Source organism: Thamnophis sirtalis, unplaced genomic scaffold, assembly GCF_051295495.1.
Source record: "Thamnophis sirtalis isolate CommonGarterSnake01/CBP01778 unplaced genomic scaffold, rThaSir2_p1.2 scaffold_1, whole genome shotgun sequence".
Classification (NCBI taxonomy): domain Eukaryota; kingdom Metazoa; phylum Chordata; class Lepidosauria; order Squamata; family Natricidae; genus Thamnophis; species Thamnophis sirtalis.
The window spans coordinates 81044275-81064031 of NW_028261381.1; the positions used below are offsets into that span (position 1 = coordinate 81044275).

At 34.7% G+C, this 19757-nt stretch overlaps 1 protein-coding gene across 7 annotated transcripts in view; it reads left to right on the plus strand.

The window, feature by feature from the left end:
* The window catches only part of SOX6 (SRY-box transcription factor 6), a 476183-nt gene that overhangs the window by 223016 nt on the left and 233410 nt on the right, over positions 1 to 19757 (plus strand). For all 7 annotated transcript variants that reach the window (XM_087717470.1, XM_087717425.1, XM_087717434.1 and 4 more), the window contains one exon: positions 365 to 575. In XM_087717470.1, the coding sequence (XP_087573596.1) occupies positions 464 to 575 (112 nt within the window). In that variant the 5' untranslated portion in view covers positions 365 to 463. The remainder of the gene's footprint in view (positions 1 to 364; positions 576 to 19757) is intronic.

Below are 19757 nucleotides of genomic sequence, written 5' to 3' on the forward strand. Positions count from 1 at the left end.
TGGAAGTTTTAAGCTCAGGTAATTAGCTCATCATTTCAATATACATAACAACTTTATTCTGAGTCAAAAACTTTCTCTAGTTCAAGGACTTCCTAGTTCCCTTGAATCTTAATATATAGCTTTTGGAGCCTTTGGACTCTTACAGGCTAAGACTCAGATGAAAAAGAGATGATATTTTTCTTCCTCAAGGGCTAGTCAAATACTGCAGAATTAAAGTTCTTTTTATCAACAGCCAAAATAAAACTGTAATTAAACATTTGTTTAGTTCAGTATAATATTTCAAATTATTCAATTGCATTTGAGTTATAATAGACATCCTGTTATAATGTATTAAATATTATATTATTCTCTTATTTCTTTACAGGAGTCAGAAAATAATAAGTTATGTTCCTTATATTCCTTCCGAAATACTTCTACCTCACCACATAAGCCCGAAGAAAGTGGTCGTGATCGCAATGAGCTAATGACCAGTGTTAATTTTGGAACTCCAGAACGCCGCAAAGGAAGTCTTGCCGATGTGGTGGACACCTTGAAACAAAAGAAACTGGAGGAGATGACGAGAACTGAACAGGAGGGTATGTATGTTTATGTGTATAAATGTGCATGTACCTTTGAGTGTGTGTGTTTGTGTATGTCTGTATGTCTGTATGTTTAATTTCTGTCCATCAGTCAAATGGTGAATTAAATATTAAGGTGAATCTATATTTGATGCCTATTTGTAGAACTACTACTGATTTTTGTGTATTGTATTTGTCTGAATATATCCATACTCCCCAGACCTATGAAAGATCTCTCTCTCTCCTTCCTTCCTTCCTTCCCTCCCTCCCTCTCTCTTTCTCTCTCTCTCCTTCTCTCCCCCCTCCTTCCCTCTCTCTCTGTGTATGTACATATATTTTTACTGAGAAATTCATTAGACAATTTCTGATTGAGATTTATGCACAAGAGACTAAATGACATGTTGATTGTCAGATATAATGTTATTTAATGTTGCAGGAGTTCACCTGGTATATTTGCTTCATTCTACAATCTCTGCTTAATATTTGAGGAGATCTGGGCCAAGGCTGATTGGATTTGGGATGGAAGGCAAGCAAAGAACAGATATTGTCTATCGGAGTTTCTCATTATCCAGTTTGGGGATAGGCTTCTCATATACCAATGAGAGCTGTTTATAAAATGGCACCCTGAGTATTATGATAACCAATCTCATTGTACATATGTTGTGCATTGACAATAAACAACAAAAACAACAACAACAATAAAAAGAAAAAGAAATCATGTGTTGTCTCGATTGTAATTGGAGCCCTTGGAGCAATGCCTAAAGGGCTACCTTGCTATTTAGAAATTCTAAATTTATCGGACTTGAACATTCTGATTCTACAAAAAAACATCCTATTTGGGACAGCTTATATCCTCCGATGTTACCTTAACAGTTCCTAGGTCCTTGATTAGGACTCGAGCTGTTGAGCTACCAACCAGCCCCAAAGGCTGTGAATCTCACCAAAGATTAACCACATAATATTAATGCTCTTAAATGAGCTGAAGTTTGTGAAGCTTTTCATAGGTATGGATAAACAATCACCAGAGTATGATTTAGTACTTGAGTAAGTAGATTCTATTAATAATCTATATTTCAGTTTCTATGTTGTTGCTTTTGGGATTGTCTGTGGTCTAGTTGTGAAACTGAATGTGGATGATGATGAAGAAAAAAACCCCTATATTTTCTTCCTATATTGGCTAACATATTCCCCCTGGGACATATGTTTATAGTATCTTAAAACATTGCTACAAATGACCCTGGGTAGAACTTCAGTCTTGGCATATTTCAGAAGTGTTGTATTACAGACTCAGGTAAACCACAGCCATCAGCGATGATTACAATGGAGTGGGATCCTGCACAACTGGAAACCATTAGGGAGAGACTTTACTGATGTCTTTGGATCCAGTTCGGATCACAAGTTGAGGCCCATCGATTTTAATGGCAAGGTTTGAAGTGATTCAGTATGTTTACAATTTGCAGTTGGAAAAAATGAAGCAGCAACTTGATAAGTAAGGATAGACTGAATTATACACGGGAATAGATCTAAGACAGATTCTACATCTCTTTTTTGGCTTAATTTATATGATAAGCACACAGTTAAATATGTTCTGTATAGGTGTCTTAAACTTCACAACAGTTACAATGTCTCAGATTTTACACAGCCATCTGTCTTCAAATTTAATTTTGAAGTTCATGTTTAAGCTTTTTTCTCCAGATAACTTGCTTGGCATCATTTTGATGGCTAGACGATAGAAAATGTTGTAAATTTATTTTTATATTTGGACTCAGCTTTTTTAAAGAACAGAACAAAATAGAATATCTTTTATTGGCCAAGTGTGATTGGACACACAAGGAATTTGTCTCCGGTTCATAAATTCTCAGTATACATACAAGCAACACAGGGATAAATCATAAATCATAAGATACAAATAAATCATATGACACAACCAAGAAAGTGATAGTCATAAGATACCAACATGAGAAAGCAATAGGAAAGATGAGAGGGATAATTGTAATACAGTCCTGTTACATGGTTAGATATCTTTAGGCATAAGGCAGTTCTGTGGGAATTATATGTTTAACAGAGTGATGGCATTGCAGAAGAAACTATCTTTGTGTGTAGTTGATTGGACATGGAATGCTTTAGAGTGGCATCCTGAGGGCAGAAGGAACTTTTTAAATTTCAAATTAAATATCACATTGCTAAAATTTCTTTCATTTTTTGCAGTTAATACATATTTGCAAGTCATGTTTCAAATTTAAACAATATTTCATCTACCTCTTCCACCACTTAATATGTATTAATAACTTCCATGTGATTTCTCATATATGCAACAGCCATTATTGACGTACTTGGGCTTCAAATAATTTAGCCTGCAATGCTCTTCTGACCCACAATAAGTCCCATTTACACCACTGATACTTACTTTCTACCAGACATTTCAAAAAGACATTGATGAGAAAGTGTTTGAATTTTAATATGCTGCCTGGACTGTATTCCTTGAGTGGATTCTTTAAATGAGAAAATTCAAATACCTATTATGGAAAAAAGATCCTGAATTTAGACCAAATTACCATAGGTAATGGCAGAATTCTCAGATATTATGCTTCGGATATTCAGATAATGTTAGTCTTTTTTCACTGAACAGGAAAAATATTTTAATTTCATGGGCATATTTAGATACTCATTAGTGTAAGATAACACAACTTTAATGTACCCAAAATAACTGAGAAAATTTAAAGTGTAATTAAACTAGAATAAACATCTTTCATTAGTTGAGTTTATAAATAACTATCCAATGTCATGCACAGAATGGGGTATATATACAAACTTGCCATTTTGTATGCAACCCTTGCTTTCAGTTGATTTATATGTGCCTAAAAGTTAATTGTTCAGCAACTAATTTCAAGTTCAGCTCAAAATAGTTGAAACTGTTAGTTTCAGCAAGAATTCACATTTCTGTAGAGCTGAAATGATCATGTTCTTAAGTTCTGCATTTCCCATATTATATGTATGAATTCAGGGCTCAATGATTAATGCAACATCTAGTAGAACATACCTGATTACAATGAAATAAATCAAATAATTTTGATTATGATATTAAGTTAGCAATATAATAAAATGGACATAGAAATAGCCACACAAACTTAATGGACTTACATGACTTGAGAATTAATTAAGTCTGGTCAGTCACTCAAATGTTGACAGCTCCTCACGAGATCAAGAAACATGCATAACGGGGATTGCAAAAATAACGCAAATAACAGAATTGTGAAAGCCTGATAAAAAAATTCTCTCTGTCCCTCTTTCTTATACTAAATAGAATCACGCTAGGGTTGAGTTACTTTCTTATGCTTACTTCTTCCTCAGGTCTGAATATTTTTTCCCTAAAAATTATTGTCTAAAAATTCATTCTTTTCCAATCCCCTGGCCAGGTCTAAACTCCTTCAAAAATCAGCATTAATTGCACATTTTAGTTTGTGAAATGGAAAAATTAAAAATACTGGCAGGATATAGTTAGCAAATTATTGAGCAAATTATTTGTATTTTTCAATTTCAGAATTACAGTATATTCTAGAACAAGTTTTTCATATACGAAGTAGACTGTCTTCCATATTCATGAAATGATACATAATTAAAGCCAGTAATTTGTTTATTTAAGGCTGATGATCAGTAAGTCATCTACTGCTATAATCAATGCAGCCTTCCAGTTACAATTACTTTTAATAAATGTACGATCCATCTTCTGTGAGAAGAAAATGTTCATGTGAACAAAACTGTCTGTCTGTCTGTCTGTCTTTCTCTCTATCATCTATCTATCTATCTATCTATCTATCTATCTATCTATCTATCTATCTATCTATCTATCATCACCTATCTATTGTATTTATTGATTTGTATTATTTATATTTCTTGAATTCAGGATCAATGATCAAAGAATTATGATATTAGTTAATTACTAATTAGCAATATGTCCAGTTTAAGAGAACATCGTCCAGGTTATTAAATCTGGCTGTTTCAATAATTTAAATGGTCAAGTACTAATCTAGTTTGCTCTGTCTGTGAAAGGAATAGTGAGTACTTCAGTGTAACATACAGCTGTTTTAATTTCCCTTAAATAATAGAGCTTCTGACAATACCATATCAGATGCATCATAGCAAAAACCAAGCTGGGTGTAGACATTCTTTGCATTATTCTGCACCGAACAGACTTCAATACAGTTTTTAAATTCTTGCACAATACATTTAGGTATCCTGTGTGCTAAGTGCTAATTTGAATGAGTCTCAAAAACAGAAGAGGAAAGAAATTGGACTGAAAACCAGCCATAGTGCATTGCTCCCAGCTTGCACGAATGTGGCATGCTGCAGTGAGATATTGTGACACAGTTGTTAGTCCAAGTGCTGACAGTGAAAGCTGACCCAACTTGTTGGCAAGATAGGCCAAGAGCTTGTTCCACTTTCTGTCATAGACTCTATTTCCAATTAGAAAGGGGATCTAAAATTGCTTACAACATAATTTGGAGGTGTTTTTTTACTGTCACCAAGCACAGGAGCAACTAAGCCTATATCTAAGTTATTTGTCTATGTGCCCAAATCCTTAAACAATTTCTTTGCCAGAAGCTCACTTTGGTTCCACTATTGAAGATAATGTTTAACTCCATAATGAAGCCATAAACCAATTGTTTATTTAATCAATTTTTGATATCTCTTGAATCAACAAAACTCTGGGGCAGCTCACAGATTAAAAAATGCAAATAATGGAGAGAAAAAAAAACCAGCGAGGACATCAGAACACCAACCATAAATCACTCTCAATAGAAGGAGCTACCTGCAAAATTATATATTGCCCATTGTTATTATTCTGTATGAAATGACTGAACTACAGACTTTTTAGTTTCTTTCTGTTGTGACATACATTATCATCTACACAGAGATAAATAAAGCTCAGTGATATTAACAATATCATTTTCTATTATAGAAGCATTATTTCCTGATTTCTTTCCCATTAACCCCAACCTCAGCAAGATATCCATATATATTTAAGGATTTTTTTTCATTTGTGGCAAAATAGTAAATGTAATAATATTCCTGCGCTACTGCTTGAATTTTGTAAAGTATGATGATATAAAAGGAAAATGACTAACTAAATAAAATAATTTCCCATTTAGACCAAATTTTGATTTTTGCCCTACTGGGATTTCATCATTAATGACCAGTATTCAACTTGTGTGGCATCAGAGATATTTGACAAAAGAAAAAAAAAGTTTTAACTATTTTTGTGTTTCCATTGTGATATCTTTTTTGGATCTTCCTCTGTAGGCCCTTTCAATATCTGTTGTCTCCTGGCCAGCTAAACTGGAAATGGATTAAAAGGTTCTTGAGATTATAAAAAAGTTTTGATAAAAAATATTTACTGTAGAAATTCATTAAATTTCTATAGCCACCCATTTCATGCTCCTGCCCTAGAAGTCCCTCTCTTTAGGGTAGAATGAAAACTTCTGTTTCTTGTTTGGATAGTAGATCAATATTAGATTGTAGTAGTAGTAGTAGGCTGTATGCTTGTGACCATGTGAGAATTTGCTCTCCTGGCAAATCAGTTTTCTGCAGCTTAGAAGGTCTCTTTGGAATACTATTGGAATTTTGCTTTGCTGATGAATATCTTTTGCCAATGAAGTGACTATAGTTATATGCAATATAGCAGCCTAGGACTTTCTCATTTTAAACTGTTCTTTGAAGCTGGTCTTTTCTTATTCTAAAAAAAATGGATCTGAAAAGATCACCTGTAATGGGTACCGCATCCGGAGTCTGTGTAATAGAAAATACACTGATTAGCAGCAGCATCTAAGAAAAAGCAACTACCATTTTTATCATTTGAGAGTTTTCAACCCAGTCAGTTCTTTGCAAAATCTTTGAATGTTTGTCAATTTAATGACCAAGGTAAAGTTTTTCTTTGGTAAAATGTTCCTGATTTTATTTTTAAATTATTCTTATATTTTTTTTATTTTTGCTATATATAGAAAGAACAACAGTTTCACTGTCTATAGCAGGGGTTGGCAACCTTAAACACTCAAAGAGCCACAAAGGTCCTAACCAGTAGCCCCCCGTTCAATTCTGGAGCCAACCAGAAGTCCGGTTCCCCCACCATAGAGTCTCCTCTTAGCACAGTGTTATTTTTCCACTACCTGTCCTAACCGAAAAACCTATCAATTGCGGAGCTCACTGGAAAACCTGCCCCTTGCCATAGAGTCTCCTCCTGGTGCACTATGCTTTCCCCCCTCCCAACCAGAAGTTTCTCTCAAAATTGTGGTCCTGACCAGCGACAGGGAGCCAGAGCAGAGAGATAAAAGCGCCACATGCAGCTCCAGAGCCACAAGTGCTGACCCCTGGCCTATATAAACAGTATGTTGTCTGATTATAATTAGTTTGTAACATGTTCCTGATTTTTGATATACTGGCCTTTGTTTGAGGAGAATAATATGCATACTGTTTTAGACCCGCTTTGAGTGTTCATCTGAAGACTTCATTGATACAATATATCTTTACTTCAGAATATATCTTTAATTCAGAATACTGAAAATCTGTTGAAATACAAGGTATGAACAATCAGTATAGGAAAACAATAATAATTTGTTAAACCTTCATGCTGCTTCACTTTCAAGGTTTTGGAAAGTCCCTACTATTGCATAGAAACTACAGTGTTATTATGGACTTCACAGAATGATCAGAACTTATCCTGAATAGTGGCATCTTCAGAGATGAAAATTGGCCACCATTAGACTGTAAAAATGAAGCTTGAGGTTTTACATGTAGTTCTTGACTTATGGTCACTTAGCAACTGGTCAAAGTTACAACAGACCAAGAAAAGGGGTATAATGACCTGGATTTGAAGATTCAACATTTGGTCATCCTCATCTAGTCACATAACCACATTTTGGGAACTTGACAATCAGTTTCCATTTATGGCCTTTTTCAATATTCTGTGGTCACATGACTAGTTTATAATCTCCCCCCTCTCCCCAAAACAGCATTTACTTCTGGTTTCCTAAAAGAACCTGTCCCATAAGAAACAAGGGGCTTACTTAACAACTATTGCAAAAATATCATAAAATCAGGTACCATCACCTGCTTTACAACCATCACAGCTTATGACTGAAATTGCAGGCTCAATTTCTGTTGTAAGTTGAGACCCCCAATGGTATGGTGTTTGCAAGGAATTAGAGCAGCCTTTATCATCTGGTATCCTTCAGATTTGGAAAGCAACATATTTGGGAAGGTTGAATTAAATAGTCATTTTTCCAAATAGGAGGAGATTTTACCATATGATAAAGACATCCCTATTAATTTACTTCTGTCATTAGGAAGAGTTTCTATGTAATACAGCGTAAACATAATGTCTTTATATTTTCTAAATCAGTTGTATATTTAAATTAATTTGCAGTTAATATTTTAAAAATGATAATTGTATCTTGTGCTATATTGATCTTTTTTTTTTAAAAAAAGTCAGTGTATAAATTAAATACACAAATGATAATCTAAGGTATTTAACCACATTCATTACTTTGTCATATGTCGTCCAGTCTCTACAAATGATACTTAGCGCAGCTTATCTGCAGCTAGGAGGTTAGATTTCCCTGTCTTAGTGTAATTCTAGCAATGTGGAATGCTAGGCTGGTTAATCATCTGGTATACTGGAAACTTAGCATTTCATTTCTTCCATTCCCAAGACCCAGCTATTCACCATTCATTTTCAGTCTTGATTCTCATGAACACTGTAATATCATATTTCGACAAAATGTTTTATAAATAGGTCCCCACTCCAGTTTCTGTGTTGGAGACCATCTTTCAGTATAACTTCACAGTCACATAATAGGAATTATTTTCTAAAATGTAACTATTTCCACTTGTCTGTTTGATAATCAGATCTCATTTTATCTTCAAGAAGAACAAGAAAAAAATTGAGTAGTCTTTTTGTAACTAGCTGTTTCTTTTTGTTTTTTGTTGCTGTTAGATAGTTCTGGGGGAGCTTTGAAGCATAATACCAGCCTTATATAAAGGGCAGTAATGTTGCAGGATATTTTTTTTATCTTTCAGATGAGACAAAGACATAAATGATCAGCACTGACAAGCACTAAAAATGCCCTTGAACTTTCCTGAGGAAAAATATCTAGGTTTAATACCAGCTGTACTATTATATCCTGTTCATCTCATCCACATCCCACCCACATAGTTTCCATTAAAGAAAGCACCATTCCTCTATCTTCCTTAAATAGCTGAATATTCAAAGGCTGTGATTATCGTTTAGGTGTCTCTTTCTGACTAGATGTTATAAAACAATGAAAGTGTGGTATGTAAATTATATAAATGAAATAATAAATAATACATGATTAAGATAATCTTTTTATTATTCCTTACTGTTTCCCAAACATGTAATTTGAAATTAATCCATGTTTATTTGGGCTGGGAACTAGTCTGGTTTATGATTTGGAAAGCATTGAACATTTTTAAATAAGGAGAACTACATAAAGAGAGTGAGCCATTGCAGTCAGTAGCACAAGAGCCACAATGTCAATTCCTGGGCCTTTTTAAAAATATATCTGAACTGCACCCCCATCTATGATTGCAATTTATTTATTTACTCACTTAACATTTATATTTATTTATTTATTTGTTTATTTGCCGCCCATCTTACCTCAAAGGCGGCTTATAATCATAAAAAAATAAAAATACATACATTAAAAAATTAAACTATATACATTAAAAACATAAATAAATCCAAAATCCAAAATACTATGGACCAATTAAAACATGGGGGAGGGCAGAAGCAGGATGAGGGAGGTGAGATTTGTTGTTAATTGATCAATTACCTATACTGTGAAGTCTGTGATACTCCTTCATTGGAACCCCAAGCTAACTGGCAGAGCCAGGTATTTAGGTTCTTCTGGAAGGTCAGGAGCATTGGGTCCAAACTCACATTGTGGAGGGGCGCAAGATATTTCACAGGGAGGGGGCAATGGCAGAGAAGACCCTTCTCCTGGATCCCGCCAGTTGAAATATTCAGGCAGACAGGGCCCACAACAAGCCTCTCTTGTCAGCAGAGATAGGATAGGGCCAAAACTCAAATAGCTTGGACCTTTACCAAGAAGGGCTTTAAATGTGATTATCAACACCTTGAATTGTACCCAGAAGCAGACTGGCAGCCAATGTAGCTTGCTGAACAGTGATGTTATATGGGCCATTCACGGGGACCCAATAATTGCCTATGTCACCACACTCTGCACCAGCTGTAGCTTCCAAACACTGTTTAAGGGTAGGCCCATGTAGGATACAGTGCAATAGTCCAATCGTGAAATGACTAAGGAATGACTGATTGCAGAGACTCCTGATCCAGGAAAGACTGCAACTGGCGCACAATCCAAAGTTGTGCAAAGGCTCTCCTAGCCATAACTGCAACTGCTCTTCGAGCAGGAATCACAAGAGCAGGAGAACCTCCAAGTTGTAGATCAGATCCATCTGGAATAGTGCAATCCCATTCAGAATTAAAGATAACAAAGTCCCAAATCTTAGAGCCTCTTGCACCCAAAACCATTTGGTCAAATATCTCTGATACTCTTCAACTATTTTTCAAACGTCTAACATCTAACTCACAGTTATGAGGAAAGTTTGAAGAGAAATAAAATTATATTCTATGGTGAATTTATAAAACATATGAAACATCTTCAACTCAATGTGGTTGGCAAAAGAAAAAAATGAATTTTTAAATGCAATAAATTTTGACAGCATAGATAACAATGTTATGATGTGACAATCCATTTCCACTGCAGAGTAAAATATATTTGGTAGTTGAGTTTAGAATTAACAAGTAATCTTGTTGCCTTTCTCATGACTTGAAAAATTATTTAAGAAACTAGCCTGTGTGTGGATTAACTGCATATAAATTGACCTTATATGTCAGGCTTCAATTTATTTTGGTGAACAACCTCTTGTTTCTTTGGAGATGAACTTTGGTTTTAGTTAGTCATATTTGTTCTGCTGTTCCTGCTGTTCTGCCATGGCATCTAAAAGCGTTTTAAGAGCCAGTGACTGTGGTAATGAATGAAAATGTATTTGGAGTACTGGGAGGACTGCATTAGACTGAATAGTCACCTTACTTGTAAAAGCACTATTAGAGAGGGGCAGCTGTAAGTAAGGATAACGATTTGTGTCCAGTGCTTATTTACAGAAAATTGTAAATGTATTATTTATTGAGAGCTCTCTAGACAGTGCTTGTCAGAATAAAAATGTCAAGTCTAAGCAAAATGTTATGATAATATAAAAATGCTAGGTACACATTTTGGAGATGGAGCTAATTAGATCAGCTATTCTTAAAGAAATGACATAAAGATGCTCAATGTTTTTACATGCTTTAAATGCTAATGTGGTCCTTATTTTCACTAGACTATTTGCTTTGGGATATATTTATCATTACTTTTGAAAATAATAATGTTAACACCTTTTTGTTTCTGCCAAGTAAAATAAAGTGACATTTTTTTAAAAAAAAATATCTACTTGTGAGATCAGACCTTTTTGACCACTAAGGAAGGATGGACGGGAAAAGAAATATGGAAGAGAAATATGGAAAATAAACAGCAGCTCTTCATAGCTTTGTTTCTTTTTCTTTGTTGTACATATATAGTTTTTAGTAAGAACTTTTATTATAAGAATAAAATCTAATGCCAAGTAAGCTTAAAGAAACAAGAGAATAGTAAAAAGCGCAAAGAAAAAGAAAGAAAGAGAAGAAAAAGAAACGTAAACTCCTCTTAGCTCTGTTTCAGTGCATGATTGCCAGTTGACAATTGTAAAAGGGGTGCTGGCATGGAAGCCAGGAAGCCATGGTGAAATCTTTCTCTAGAGTCAAGAGAATAAAACAATTTAGATTAGCTCTCATTCTGAGATTAATTAACTCCAACCCACTAATTATAGAAAAGCCAGTTCCAATCTTATTTTTTTTACCTTTTCTTGTAAAAGAAATAAATAGAAACATTGATAGGGTAATTTATTCATTTTTTATATGCAAAAGAAAATCTCTTGATTTTACAGTTATTATTATGGTTGGTTGCACAGTCAGCCAGATATTTAGACTGCATTTGGCATCTTTATCCACCTACTAAGCATTTCCTAAGGACCTAGAATTGGCAGATAATGTTGTTTGATGGTGTTAAAGGCATCATTGCCACATTATTTTTATTATTATTATTATATAAATGTAATGTATAATAGTACCCACTCCAGATTCTGATGTCTGTTAATTCTGATGTTTGTGTCAATGTATAAAATTTAAAGAATGATTGGTAAAAAATTATTTACTTTATTTCAAGATATTTCAATATTATTTTGGCATTCTATATTTTACCAATAATTTTTCATGAAATTCTACCTTCCCATTCCATCCCCTTCCCAACTTGTTAAGTTGTTTACATAATTTTTAGCATGTTGTCTCTGGGAAAAAAAAGGCATTTGTTTTTGTCTTCAAAATACAGCAGCATTTTTTTCATTACATATGTATGTTTTCTTTGATTTCTATGGTGATTTCTATGGTTCTTTATAGGGACACAGTGGCTCAGTGGCTAAGATGCTGAGTCATCGATTAGAATGGTTGGCAGTTCAAATCCCTAACGCCACATAAAGGAGTGAGCTTCCGTTACTTGTCCCAGCTTCTGCCAACCTAGCAGTTTGAAAGCATGTGAAAAATGCAAGTAGAAAAATAGGATCCACCTTTGGTGAGAAGATAACAGCATTCCGTGCATCTTCGCCATTTAGTCATGCCAGCCACATGTCCACAGAGAACTGGCTCTTCGGCTTTGAAACAGAGATGAGCACCACCACCTAGAGTCAGGAATGAGCACATATGGAACCTTTACCTTTACCTTATGGTTCTTTATAAATAGGCTTAAAAACTATTCCATTTGCTTCAGTCCTATGAATTTCACACCAGGAAATGTAGCTTAAGAGGGTTCATAGTTCAGGGTTCAAATGCATAATTTGGATATGTATTTCTCTACATTCAATTCAATTCACTCAAAACTTAAGAGCCTCTGAAACAAATTCAGGGAAATACATTTTAGAAGAATAAGTGCCTGAGGCTGGACCCACTGATCAGTAATATGGGCTGTCTCTATTAGCACAGATCACGAAAATGGTGGATATTTGTCAAGATTAATCAAAGTTACTAATGGGTAGTTTATCTTTTGTAATAATATGAGAACAAATAACATTGATAAGTGTTATCACCTCGGACCCAAAAGTTTGCAATGTTCTTCTGATACGAAAAGATAGGAAAGAGGGAAAAAAAAGATCATTTTTTTGTAAATAAAGTAAATAATCACCTACATCCATGATCAATGGAAGAAATTACATTTTTGGAGTCATGACCCATGTTTTGACATAGGATGGGATTGTAAACTCGTACAAAAATGGGAAGAGTATATTTGTCCAAAGCAGGTCAAGCATGGATCAGAATGATTCAAAGTAAATCTTACAGAAGGCATCATAAATCAAGAACTTACAAAAATATAATTTAATAACTGAATTCTGATGGATAATTATTGGAATAGAGCGAATGAAAGATATACTTTTTTCAAACAGAAGCAAGAAAAAAACCCAAGCGGTTGCATTAAAAATATCCACATCCACATAAAATTCAAAGGGGACATACCTGATAACAATATGAGAGAATCTAGCTAGAAATAAGAGAAAGATTTAAATCAACATCTTAGGTAGTGTCTTTTATTGAGCAACCAATTAAAGAGAAGATGTGCATTGTAGTCCACGCCAAATAAATTGCAGATCTTAAAAAAAAGTGTGAAATATTAGCGGTCGGGGACTTTACCTATTTTTGGTCATTCAAATTCTTCCAAGAATGGGCTTTCTAAGAAGTTCTTAACCTGTATAACATTCCTCATTCAGTTTATGCATTGAAAAATCCTAGGTAATTATGAAGTGGATGCTAATTGGAGAATGGCAAAAGTGCCTATCTTCCAAAAAGGAAGTCTCAGACAACTACAGGTCAGGCAGCCTGCCAAGGCTACTTTGAAATATTTTAGAGTAGATCAGAGAGCAATCGATATGCAAGCACCTTGAAAAGAAGGTAATGTTTATAAAACATTAGCATGGACTGTTTTTGTCAGAATAATCCTTTTTCGTTTTCATTTTTTCCATTCCAGTGGAATGTTGGAAAGTTATGTAGAGGTGCTCAAGATGTTGTCTAAGTGTCTATCATCAGGAAGTCAACTTGATCAAAAGAGAAGAGAGTGGGGCCTAGTTTGATGTGATGGAAGAAGCCTCTCACCTCCCACCCAAAAAAGTAGATAGAATGTGTTTGAAAATCAACCAGATGCAGCTGATTTTGCAAATAAAAAGATTTCACAAAACAATTTCCCTAAGTTATCTCTATGGGAGAAGAAGCTGGTGATTCCCTCTCTCCTGTTCATGAGACTTAGAGCAAAGTGTATGCAGCTAGATGCAATACAGTCGGAAAGCAGAAAATAAGACACATACCCACAAGCAATATATGGGCACCCACCTTACATGCACAAAATGTAAACACATATCCCTGCTTAGTATTGGGTGAAAATGCACACACACACTGTTACTTCATTATGCAAAAGAAAATGCAGATTCATTCTATAGTAAAAAGTTTGGAAAAGATTCCAGAAATTAGGTTCGCCATGCTTTTCCTATCTTATTTGATCATGGACCCTCATTTGTAAATTAAAGAAAGTTTTGGTTAAGTACTATCTCAAATTCCAATGGGCAGGTCAAGATGGACTGGATTTCATTGAAAACTGGAGCAAGAGAACCAGTGGGTGCCACAAGGTTCGGTCTTAGGCCTTGAACTTGCCAACAGTTTCATTAATATTTTATATGAAAAGCTGGAGAAGTGTTACCAGATTTATACATGGCACATTTTGTATAAGTAATTTAGAAAACAAATCATGATAGTCAGCCAAATTTTATCTTAGATTCATGTTTCTTTTATCTGACCATTGCCTTGGCAGCAGCTCTTCCTTCTGTGTCTCAAAGCCACTCCCTCTTTCTTCAGTACTATTGCACTTGCTGTACTGCTTGCTTGGAGATAGGATCTAGTGAAAAGAAAACACTGATATTTTCTCTGGGTTGAACTTTAGGGTGCTTGTTGCTTTTGAGGCTTGGTGATTTTCTTCCAGACATTTCATTACCAAAGTAAGTAACCTTATCAGTGCAAGATGTCTGCAGGAAAACCACCACGCTCAGAGAGCACCAAAGACCTCACAGAAAAGAAAACAATGTATTCTTGGCCACAATCACAACTCTTACAATTTATCCTATAAGAAATTACCTCTGTGCAGGGTTCTTAAACCACAGCTTAAAACTGGAGTATTTATATTCCTTTCTCCTTCCCATTGGAATAGAGAGAGGTATGTTTTGACCATTATGAGAAAGAGGATTATCCAAATAACTATAGTAGCACACTTTTATCTCAGGTTACAGTAAGGCATGCTGGGATGAAAAAAATGGCTACTTGCTTTTAAAAATATTAAAAAGCCACGAGCTATTAGGACCTGCCTGTAGCACTAATTGGAGTGTACATGTCCCTTTTAAGTAACTATTGATCCTTCACCCCAGCATACCACACTGAAATCTGAGCTCTTTCTGCAGCAGGCATAAACTAATTTAATTAGGCCACCATAACACCATCTCTTTTTCATTTTAAGACTGTTTGTAAAATGCAGATCTATATATTCAGCAGCACATTTCTCTCTGTGTCCCTCCCTGTATTTTGCTTGATATTCAAACCAGAAGAAGTGTTTCTGCAAACATGAAAAGTTACTCCCTACTTTGTGACAATTTAGTTGGTCCTAAAAAATATTATCATTTTTACCCCTGCCTACATTTTTAATCCTAAGAGAAATACAGGGTAGGGTAAAATTACATTTTATTAGGTTATGTGGTTATTTAATAATTTACCAAATATGCAATTTGGCCCATTTGTATTCTTTATTAAGAGAGAAAAGTTGATGACATGCAGATGGTTTTGCTTAATCTTATCACTTGCTTCCTCTACCACCCAACTTTGCAGATAAGGTAATTTATCTGATGCATTGTCTAAGCATTTTAACAGGCCACAGATCAGCATGCTGCTGCTGTTTTTTTTTAAATAGTAAACTTATTAATGACCACTGCCAAAGTAAAACAGCAATAACAAGTAACCTCCACTATGAAATCATTAAATACTTTTAAATAATTTTCTCTTTAATTAAATGATATGTTTGTTTTGATAACATAAAACAAATTCATAGGAAGTTTAAAAATCTAGTTTTTTACATGTATGTTGCATATAATTATATAAAAGAAGTTTAAAATCATTACTCAGAAAGGTATGGAAAAAGAAGTTCCCAGACTGCACACTGTTATTCATTTATTCATGAACTTTATATACTGCCTCAATCTAACTATACCCAGGGTAGTTTGCAACATAATTAATAAAACACAACAATAATATAAAATGTGAAGCATTTTAATGATTGATTGATTATGTGCCATGGCAACTCATAGTGAACATATCAACCTTCCACAAGCTGATGTGTTCCCAGCATGATCCTTCTGATCTTTCAACACTTGAGTCAATCCCTCTGGCTGCTGGCATCTTCTTTCTGTCCACCTTCCTAGTATTCTCAGCTTCTCAAGGGCACAGGGTCTTCACAGAATCTGCCCCAAATTTGATAAATTTAAGCCTAGTCCTTTGTGCCTCAGGTGGGAATTCTGAGTTATCTGTTATACAATTCAATTGTTTGTGTTTTTGGCTACGTATAAGGGACTTCTCCAACGTGAAATTTCTAATGTGACAATATTCATTTTATCTTGCTTTTTCAAAGTGTTCAATTCCATAGAATGTCACAGGGAAAATCATTCTGAATGGTTCTGATATTTGTGGGTATTGTCACATCACAGCATCTGAATATTTTCTCCAAGGCTTACATTGCTACCCTCCCAAGGCCTAGTCTGCAGCACATGTCTTGGTTGCTGGTTCCATTACTGTTGATAGTCAATAGTAAAAGACAGAAGCTATCGACATTTTCAACAATAACACTGTCAATTCTAAGGTTGCTTACTGTACCTGTTGCCATTAGCTTGGTTATCTTTATATTTAATCTTAGCCCCTATTTTTCCACTATGCTCCTTGATTTTACTAGAGCTTCCATATCAATTCATTTTCAGTTATCAGAGTATTGTCTTCAGCATAGCTGCATAGTCTATAGATAGTTCTTGACTTATGGCTACATCTGGGACTGGATTTCTGGTTGTACATTATTACAGTGATACGTTGCACCCTGTGACAGTACCCGATTTTATGACATTTTTGTGGCAATTGTTAAGTGAATGCTGCGGTCATAAGTATGACCCCATTCTTAGAAAATTGTGTTTTTTTCTGGAAACCCAGCAAAAACAAATTGCAGATTGCAATTGTGACCATAGATGCTGAAACCCGTCATAAAAGCAAGCTAGTTGCCAAGCACTCAAAATGCAGATATGTGACCTCAAAGGTGTGTGGCACAACAATTTATAATGGCCACAAATGTTTATAGGTCAGAAAACATCCATTCTGGGCCTGTTGCAATTTTGATGGGTATAAATTGAGGACTATCAATTGAATCCTCAATTTATACCCATATTGTTATATAATTTCTTCCTCCAATTTTAAACCATAGTCATCTTTTCCCAATCTAACTCCCCTTAATATATATTCAGCATAGGTTGGATATAATGAAAGAGTGCACTGCCTTGTCATACTCCTTTGCCAATCTGTACTCAATTTGTTTCAGCCTGTTCCTGTGGATATCTGTCCTACTTATAGATTTACATGAGAAGAATTGGATATGGAATTCCCACTTTCTTAAGGACATTCAGAAGCTTGACATGGTTCACATAACTGAGGACCTTCCTATAATCAATGAATTATATCTTAATTTCTTTTTGGTGATATTTGGATTTTTCAATTATCCAGCATGCTTAGCAATAATGTCCATTTGTCAGCCTTTTCTAAAACAGCCTGAATATTTAGCACTTCCATTTTTGCGTAAGGTTCTAATCTGCATGGAATAGTCCTAAGCATTGTTTTGCTTTGTGGTAAATTAAAAATATTATATAGTGCTTTCCGTACTGTGTTAAATCTCTTTTCTTTGATATTGGTATTTAGAGTGACCTCTTTCAATATGCTGAGCACTGTATCATTATTCAGATTTGCTGGCATAGCTTTGTTAGAACTTTCAGGGATTCTTCTGCTGTTTACTATATTTTTGCAGATATTTCATCAATTCTTATTGCCTTACAACTGGATAATAACTAGAATGCTGAGTTAACTTCATCTTCTAATACTAATGGTTCTTGTAGCTAGGACATTCTTTTAAGGTGTCTTGAATGCCGATATTTTTATTGTACAAAATATATACGTATTCCTTCCATGTTTGTTTGATCTTCATTGAATCAATTACTATCTGTCCATTGGTATCCATTAGTTTACCAACTTGATGCTGAAACTCCTTCTGAATTTGGAGATCTTTTGCAAGCCTTTCCTTATTTTTCCATGTCTGTTTCAATCTTTTCTGTCTTTACAGATATTGTAATACTGTTTCTTGTCTCTTCTAATTTCTTTGTCAAGTTCCTTCATGAAATCTATGTCTCTCTTGGCTTTGGCTTCTCTTCTCTTGGCAATTTCTACCATTTGTTCTGACATCCAATTTGCTTTCTTCTGTTTCTTGGTCTTTGGCAGTTTCTTTTCACAATCACCCTTAACAACTGCTTTGATTTTATTCCATGGTTCCTCTGGTTCCATATCAATGAGATTCAGGATTTCAAAGCGATTCCTGCTGTTGTCCTTGACAATGGCGGCTATATGCTCAAAATCATATTGTGAAAAATGTTCAGCTTTCTTTGACTGTTTTAGCTTGGAATCTGCACATTAATAGTTTGCGATCTGTTTCACAGTCAAATACTTGCTGTCATAAACTGTACTCTTTCAATAATACAATAAATGTATCTTCCATGTTCTCCATTTGGTGATGTCCATAAATATAAGCATTGTTTTGATTGTTTGAAGACTGCATTAACAAAAAAGAAATAATTGACCTAGAAGCATTTTGTTTTCTTAGGTTATTAAGTCCAACTATATTTTCCTTCTTTAAACGTTTCCAACGTTGGCATTGCAATCTCCAACGCCAAGCAACTCATCTTGGTTTCATGTTTTGTAATTTTTGAAAAGAACTTCGCCATGAAACTGATCAACCTTCTTTTCTTGTACATTGGAGCATGAATTATACTGCAGCGATGCTCATTAAAGCTAGTTGATATTATTTCGGCATTAAATTTCACCCAAATATTCTTATTGATCATGAAAGTAATCCTGTTCCTTGCTTATAGCAGTAAATTCTTTATATTTAGTAAATGTAATCTGACTGATAGTGTGATATTCCACTATATTTCAGTTTGCTGATGCCTAAGATGTGTGTGTGTGTGTGTGTGTGTGTGTGTTTAATTCATTTCATCTCTCATTGCACTGAGATGAAATGATGTTCTCATGTTCATGAGTTGTATGTTCCATGTTCTCACTATAATTCTGCCTTTCAAGTTTCAGATTTTCTTTTCCTGAATGACAATCTTATCAACAATATATGCCAAAGGCTTGAATCCAGCTGCATTATAAACACCCTTACCAGTCTGAAAAAGCCTCATTTTTTTCCTCAATAGCATGTTTAACTCCATCCAATCTGAAGAGTCCCTCCTTGGATATTATATGATAAGTTTTAAAATATTTTCTATACATTGTGTTTTCTTGCTAAAATACAATGGTTTATCATTGCCTTCCTATGTCCAGTATGAAATGATGCTTTTGTCCTTTTCATTAAACTGATTATCTACCTCCAGCATCTTCCTGTCAGCTAAAGTAAACATCTCTGGGCAGGGATGACATCCATGACTATGATGTCTGTATATATTCTTAGTATAGACTCCCAGCATTCATCATTCATCCCTCCTAAGAACACCATGTTGTTATATTTAGACAGCATAGCAGGATTTGAAGAGGGATGAACAATATAAACCTACAATAAAATAAAGATTTTTGCTGAATGTTGAATCAATCGTGAAGGGTCTACTGGAAAAACCAAATCTTTAAAGTTGTGGAAGTGCATAACTATGGGAACTCTC